We start from the raw sequence: 8,308 nt of genomic DNA, 5'->3' as shown, positions 1-8,308 counted from the left end.
TCTACATGAGCCAAGAAGCTTTATTGGTATGTGTGCATACTATAGACGCTTCATAGCAAAATTTTCTCAAATAGCAGGACCTATTACATGACTTAACTAAGAAGGACGTTAAGTATTCATGGACTGCTAAGGAGCAAAAAGCTTTTGACAAGCTCAAAGAGAGGCTTATCTCTCAACTAGTCCTCATGCTTTCGGATCTCTCAAAGCCATTTGAGGTCCAATGTGATGCTTGTGGTGATTGCCTTGGAGCAGTCTTGCTTCAAAGAAGGGCACCGCATGCTTGGGCTCTCGGAGTATGACCAAGATGGCAGAGAAAGCATTAACTTTTTGCATAAATCCTTTTATAGGATATTTTAGCATATTGTTGCATGTCATTATGATGCATGGAATAAAGCCTGTTTGCACAACAAAAAGGGGGACAGAATCACTCATTCGAGGGGAGGATACGAAGTCAAAGACCCTGAAGCAGTTAGAAGTAGCAGCAGAAGTCACGAAGGGAAGAGACCTATTAAAGGATCAGCTCACATGGTAGAAGACAAAAAGGATGAAGACGAGAGCAACATTGTCTTTTATGAAGACCCATTTTGAAGATGCGGCCTCTCTACTTGTAGGGGAGGACTTTTTCCTGTGTGGATTTTATGATCCTGTGTGAATATCACCATCCTTTGTGGATTTTATCATCTTGTGTGGATATCACCATCCTATGTGGATTTTGTTAGCCTATGTGGATATTACCATCCTGTGTGGATAGCAACTTATCATCCTGTGTGGATCACGCATCTTCAATACCTTGTCATAGTCCAAACCTCAAGAGGAGGATTGTAAAGTGTGAGCTTTGTCCTAAAGTGTGAGTCAAGGAGAGGAGAGTGGATTTATCCCACATATTGTGGAGCAAGGCTATAGAGGTACGTAAAGCTCATTTCATGAATGAATAAACACAACTCTATTTTGCACCACATGCTTGTCTATGGTGAGCTTGTGCTAAGTTAAGTCAATACTCAAGATTGTGTTTATGAGTCCAAGCTAATTCTATCTTGGAACCTAATTCACTTGAGTGATAACTTTGCTTACACACACAACTCATACATTGATGCTATGTTTCTCTTTCATCCACCATAGTTAGCTCGATCCCATTCCCAACAAATGGCAATCTGCAAACAAGTATCAAAGTAGGTTAACGAGTAGGGTTTAAGCAGAATGATTAAGGTACAACCCTTTTCCCGATTCAATTAGCCCCTTTAGTAGCCCTCTGTTGTATAGAGGTTGTATAGTGAGCGCTATGGAACACAACTTACTTCTTCCTAATACTCATCAAGTCCGAAGCTGAGCGATTGTTGTTGCCTATCAATTAGTTCTACTCATCCGCTCGTGTTCTACAACAAAAGCTGATACAACAACAATCACAACCAACTAACCAACGACACTTCAAAATCTATCAAAACACGTACGAGAAGGAGCCACACCTTGGTCTCACAACCAACTGACCAACTGCACTTCAAAATCTATCAGAACACGTACGAGAAAGAGCAACACCTTGGTCTCACTACTCAAATAGTTGTAGAGAAAGGCGTGAAATTGGACCATTTTACAGACAACTATAGAGGTAATCAATCATCATCTGATATATGTAATAAATATCTAAAAAATCACCAATGCTCTTTGTACATGTTTATCGCAACGCCCCGTTGCCGTAAAATGTCCGTCAAATAATCAACCCTGCCAACCTCCTATGAATAAGAGAGTATAAAAACGTTACTCCGACACAGTGCTGCAGGTACTATGGCAATGGCTGCTGCTGTTGCGAGCCCACCCGGGACCAACCTCTCATCGCGCCACTACCAAGCTCTGCTGCCTTTACGCGGGCGGTCTGCTTCAGCATTCCCGGTAACCTATTTCCTCTCGCCTAGGGTTCTCACCTATTGTCAGCTGTTTTAACTTTGATCACCGTGTCCGTGTGTGTGTGTGTGTGTGTGTGTGTGTGTGTGTGTGTGTGTGTGTGTGTGCATGCGCTCATCGAGTCATACTTCCGCTTCTGGCGTGAATGGAAAAAGCTGTACGTTATATCCATCCATGTAATTTGAAAGTCTTAAAGCATAGAGCATGTGAGAATAAGGCAGGGTTCAGACTGCTCGCCCAAGGGGCGACTTTGTCCCGTGGAGAAAAATTCCATTGGTCCATCTTGCGGGCTGTACCAACCCCTCGGACGCTCACGCTCCTCTCAATGGTGAGGCGGGAAACTCATCTGTGAATATCATCCTCAGGCCCAATGCTATGCAGCCATGAGATTGGACCACTGCCTGAAACTCATTGGACATTGAAATAGGTGTCAGCTTTCGCAGCTACCAAGCCTTGCGCAGTATGAACTTCGAAAGCAGAGACTCTTCATGCACCATGTCCACCTATTGTGCAGTCTAAACAAGGCTAATTTGTTTATAGCATTAATTTCTTGTGGTTTTAGCTAGTAGAGCAATTTCATAGTCTTAGTTTCTTGTCTTGTAGATAGCTGGTCTCATCACTAATTCATTTGTAGCAGTAGTTTCTTGACTTTTTGGCCAGTGCTGGTTCTCAACCACAAGACAATAAATGCCGCGGGACAAAGGGATTGACAACAGGTGGAAAAACGTGGATTATGAGACGCCAAGAAGCCAAAAAGTCAATTTGTCTAGTCCTTCACTTGCTTGCTCATGTTGTGTCCATAGGGGAGAAGTGAATGCGTTAGGTTGACGCTACTTATTTTTAGAGGTTGTCTGGGTTTACCTGTCAGGTGTAGCGGAAAGTGTTTAAGGATTTAGCTTGGATCTAGTACTCCGCACAAACACAAGGGACACTTTACTTCACTTGATAGAACTAAACTGAACTGAAAAAAGAGAGAGAGAGAGAGAGAGAGAGAGAGAGAGAGAGAGAGAGAGAGACGGTATGTCGGGTCCCAAACCCTCAAGGGCCCCCTTGCTCTGTTGCCAAAGCAAGTACTTTCTTTATTTTTGCACAAATGCTCATACGACAATGCTAACTGCTGAGGTGCTGAAGCTAATGGAAATTGATGCTACTGATGCTGGGTTCTAGGTACTGATGGTAGCGATGCTGGGTACTACTGGGTCTATGTCGATGATGGTAATGCTGACGACGATGGCTCTATGGCTGAATGCAAGATCTGCTATTTGTGTCGATGGTAAGGGGATTGCAACCGTGACGAAGCTAGTGCTGGAATCTGCAATGCTTCAAAGTTGAAACGCTAGCTGTCCAAAATAAAAAACGCTGGTCATGCTCTGCTGAAAACGCTGGCCATGCTCTGCTGAAAACGCTGGCCATGCATTCTTAGAAAACGCTGGGCTGTTGGCTCGCCTTGCAGCACGGTCTGGTGCCCCGCCAAGTTCCCGGGTTCTTTGCCTCTACAAGCGCCAAGGCTGCCTTCCTTTATAGATGCCAGAAGGCTGGCTTGAGTAGGCTCAAGGAAGCCCCACGGTTTTATTAAAATTTTAAAAGTCACTATTTAATTAAGTATCCAAAATAAGAGGTGGTTCACGGGGGAAAATGCATGTATGCTGAATATCATTTTGTGCAAGAGAGGGTATGCAATCTATTGATTGGCCTGGACATGCACGTCCTGCTAGAGGCTCACAAAGGTGCCAGGCTCAGTCCTAAGCTACTGAATCATGCTAGACTGTGGCATAACATCTCCACGTTGTCACGTGACACATCCCAACCCTATGTGTCGGTGGACAAGCTACACCACAACAGGGTTCAGTCAGTCAAGTCAAGTTTAGATTAGCAGTGATCTGGCACTTTTGTGAGTCTATTTGTAGACAGTGCATGCCCAGTCACTTAGCATAGATGCATATCCTCCGGTGCACACATCATGATCATCGGAATTCCCATCAGAATCCATTAGCATCAGTTAGGGGAATTTTCCAGTGCATTTAGCCTATTTTCCTATTTATTGGGATTTTCACTTATTATTTTTAAGTGACTTTCCAACGAAAGTAGGTAGGGCAATTTTGCTAAGTTAATATATAAGCAAACCCAAGTTAGCACTTTTTGGCAGAAGAGGCAGCAGGAGCTTCCCGCTCAATAGGCAACTTCTCAGCAATACCCCCTCAGACCACCCCTGGTGTTTTTGCATCTTCAACCATCCCTTGGCGTTTTTGCATCTACACCCCAGCCTGGCGTTTTCCTTCTCTAGCAGCAGAGCCATCACCTTGGCGCTTCCCCACATCAGCCTATTGTCCTCAAGCATCTCAAATTTGCTAGCGTTTTTGTCTCCACAGCCCAGCGTTTCGGCAAAGGGAAAGGCAGCCCTAACGTTAGTGAATTTCAGCCCAAACTGCATCAGATCTGCAGCACAGCCAGCAAAACCTCAGCCCTTGCAGCGTTTTTCAGCAGGTACAAATTTGCCCTAAATGCAGCCTAGCAGGTACAAGAATTCAGCGTTTTTTACCATCAGCAGGACCCCCGAAAACTCAGTCATTTTCAGCCATTAAAAACAGCAAGAAACAGTCATTTTCAGCCACGAAGACAACCCCGAATTCAGCCCTAGAAGATCACAGATTTCAGCCTTACCCATCGTGTCGTCATCGGCATAGTCCCATTGCATCATTCCATTGCATTCGCATTGTACACCTTTGTGCAATCAAAGTAGACCACTCGCCGATGAGAGTGGGGCCTTCGGAGGAGGGTTTTACAACCTCTCGGGTGTCGTATCTCTTCTCTCTCCTTCTCTCAGTCTCATTCACTTGCACGCACAATATCGACTCACTTGTTCGTGAGCATAGCACTCTCCATAAGACGGAAAGCTGTCTCCTTCCCTAAGAACTAAAAGGAACCTTGAGCAATAAAGATCACTAATCTTGAGAAAATACAACATTCATTCCGCTGCACCTTACATTGGTATTAGAGCTTTGAAAGTGTTCTGCATTACTCAAGGACCACAAGAATTTTTTTTTGCTTGTTGCAATCGCACGAACCCAAGTTTACTTGGGCGTAGCGATTCCTAATCCTGTTTTGTTGAAGAGTGACAAGAATCCCAAGAAAGAAGGGCTTGTCCAGCCTCCCCTTGTGTCTCTTTTCACTCATTGAGAGCGGACCGTGCACTTAGCGGCCGGCCAATTGACGTGAGGTGGGAGAAAGCAACCTTGGTGTGAGCGCAAGGCCGCCAAGGGGTGCGCCCGCAGAAAAGAGTAGAACTCGGGTGAAGAGAAGATTTTTCTCCAACGCGATTTGCAAGCGAAAGAAAACCTCAAGAACCTCAAGATCCTCAAGAACCCAAGAACCCAAGTTTCTCGTGAACTTCAGAACCCAAGACCCTCAAGAACCCAAGTCCCTCGCGGACTTAAGAACACAAGAACCCACAAGAACCCACGATTGCAGAATGGTCATCACTCGAAGCGGAATGGATACTTCGCTTGGAGGTGATGAGCATGAGAGAGGCGAAGAAGAATTTTCCCCACCAGGAGGTTTTTCCAACCCTCTCCCTTTTCCATCTACGACAAGGATTGCGCTAACTCCTAGGGAGGAGTTGGATCAAGAAAGAGAAGCAGAAAGAAAAGCCTACGAAGAAGACATGCCAGCCATCGAGCGTAAGTACCAAGAAAGAATGGCGGCCATAGCGCGTGAGAGCGAGCAAGCACGCTTGGAAGCCAAAGAAAGACAAGCAGAATTTGATCGTGAGAACAAAGCCCTCAAAGAACAGAGCGACCGACGGAACAAAGAGATGTTGCGACTTTTTTCTCAAGTACAGGCGTACTTTGCACAGAATCACGAAAAGGAGACTCTCTCAGTCTCTTTTTCTCCAAAGCATGACCCACAGGATTTGCATGATTGTGTGAAGCATGATGATGATTTGATTGACAATGACTTGCATGATGTTTTGATTGACAATGATAAGCACAATGATTTGGATGACAAAAATAAGCATGATGATTTGAATGATATTGCTAAGCATGATGATTTGGATGCCAATGACAAGCATGATGATTTGCATGAGAAAGATGTGATTTCTCACAAGCATGATGAGTTGCATGAAGATGATGTGATTGTTCACAAGGATGATGTGTTAGTGGATGCTTTTTCTAGCGAAGCTAACCTCGTTGTAGATTCGATCAATCACCAAGAATCGATCTTGGCTTTCGAGTCGAGGTTCACAGATCCCCCACAAGAAGATTCGATAGATCCCGAAGAAGCGATCTTGGCTCTCGAGCCTTGGTCCAAGGAACCATCACAGGAAGTATTGTGTGTTCGCATGATTGATACGCACGCATTGTTCGAGCGTTTCATTCGTGACCGTTTCCTGTATTTTAGTCAGCATCGTTATGTGATCCCTTTCCTAGGCATGACATTGCATGTTGAGCACGTTTCTCTCATGGATGAGCACGAATGTATGCGGATTGTTCATGAACAACTGAAAAGTTTGTATGTCAGGAAGTCACATTCCATGTCTCTTCCTTGGCATGACACAGTTTCCGAAAGAGCACATGATAGTATGAGCACCAAGCATGGGCATTTCCATTGTGATTTGCCACAATTGATTGATTTCGATCAAACAGAAAAGATTCGACCTCATTGTTTGCATGTGTTTGATGAACGGGTTGTCACTCCGTCTCTATGTTCATCTACATTGCATACACAGTCTTTAGAGAAGACAAGATTTATTTCCTTCACTTTACATGGAATGGGTATGTTCATGGTTTTGTGTTGGAGATTGTTTCAGGAATTTTCAGCCATGAGATTCTTGAAGACAAATGAAGCATGACTCTAGACGACATTGAAGCATCAAAGGAGCTACAGAAGAATTTGAGTCGCTTTCGACGCGGCCCAAAGAAGCAAGCGTTGCAGACCTTTATGAAGTGCAAGTACCGCTCGACCTACACATCAGAGTGGGCCGTCGAAGAGTCCCTTCCAAGATTCCGGATACTGTTGGCGATCTCCCTCGATGCTATACAGTTCGGTACCAGTACCTCACTTTGAAAAGGAGGGGATGTCACGTGACACATCCCAACCTTATGTGTCCGTGGACAAAAGCTACACCACAACACGGTTCAGTTAGTTAAGTCAAGTTTAGATTAGCAGTGATCTAGCACGTGACATTACCTTTTGGGTAGGTTTACTTTCTTAATCATGTCAATTGAACATGATATTTGGACTTAAGGACTAGGGATCGTACTTTTTTATGCATAGTTTTTGTAGATGTTAGGGTCAAGCCAAGGGCCGGGACGCACATGCGGTAGAGGGGTCTATATATAGCTAAGGCCAAGGGCCTATATAGTATATATAGGACGGTTGGGTGGAAAAGAGCATGTGGTAGTCTCCAGTCTCTTACATTGGTGTTAGAGCTCAAGCGAGGGGCAGCAAGAGGAGGAAATCGTAGCTTATGCATGGAGATTGCACGATCTCTCTCTCTCTCTCTCTCTCTCTCTCTCTCTCTCTCTCTCTCTCTCCCGGTATGGCAGTTCCAACAGGGGGCAGAAAACGACCCTTGCAAGCAGTATGGCCGTTCAACAAGCCGCAGGAACGACCCTTGAGAGGAAGAAGGGGCTGTGAAGACCTTCACCAAATGAGACGACAGTGCGACCAAAAGGGTGCGTGGTGGCGTCTTGAACAAGGTTCGTCGTTTCTACCTCGTTGGATGAAAGGGCCTATGTGCGGCGCAACATCTACTTCTTCTTCTCTCCGCTTGCTGCCGTCGATGCGATAGCTTTGCTTCAAAGCTTTGTTCTTATCTTGGGCGTCCTTTTATTACCAAGAGTCCTTCCCTTTAAGGACCTTCCCACACGGAGGCAAGAGAAGCTTGGAGGATTTTTCCTTGGCAAGGTTCTTACTTGCCGGATGATGCCATAGCACAATGTGACATAAAAACGTGTTTCGGCTCTCCGAAACCAGAAAGGGCAAAACACCCGAAATGTTTCGGTGAAACGAGTTGATTTTTTTTCTTTTGCTCCCCTTTTGACTAGTTGACCTCAAACCACTCGTTTGGGGATTTTTTAAGCTTAATATTTCAATTTCAGCTCTTACCTTGTTCAACTGTGACTCAAGTCTCACATCTAGATTTTGGTATTTCATGTCTTGACAGGTGAATTTTGTATGTATATTCAATGTATACTTATAGGTACATACATGTAAAACAAAACTTGTGTTTCACTTTCTTTGAGCTCCGAAACGAAAGGTTTCAAAAACTTCAAAACCTCGAAACGCACGAAACCCCGCAACGTTTCATGTCACACTGCTATAGCATATGGCATTGTGGTACGAGTTGGAATTCTGCGTGATGCAGCCACATTGGCCACCGGGAATGGATGACACTTGCAACGGCCAAAGC

General features: G+C 44.7%; 1 protein-coding gene across 1 annotated transcript in view; it reads left to right on the top strand.

The window, feature by feature from the left end:
• Positions 1–1,703: 1,703 nt before the first annotated feature.
• LOC147448453 (uncharacterized) overlaps positions 1,704–8,308 on the top strand; it is a 58,436-nt gene continuing 51,831 nt past the window's right edge. The window contains exon 1 of the mRNA XM_086521066.1: positions 1,704–1,884. Within this exon, the coding sequence (XP_086377192.1) occupies positions 1,780–1,884 (105 nt within the window). The 5' untranslated portion in view covers positions 1,704–1,779. The remainder of the gene's footprint in view (positions 1,885–8,308) is intronic.

This window comes from Adiantum capillus-veneris, chromosome 10 (genome assembly GCF_014529385.1).
Source record: "Adiantum capillus-veneris isolate H3 chromosome 10, ASM1452938v2, whole genome shotgun sequence".
Classification (NCBI taxonomy): Eukaryota; Viridiplantae; Streptophyta; class Polypodiopsida; order Polypodiales; family Pteridaceae; genus Adiantum; species Adiantum capillus-veneris.
The sequence above is the reverse complement of the archived record's forward strand: the minus strand, read 5'-3'. Positions and strand labels throughout refer to the sequence as shown.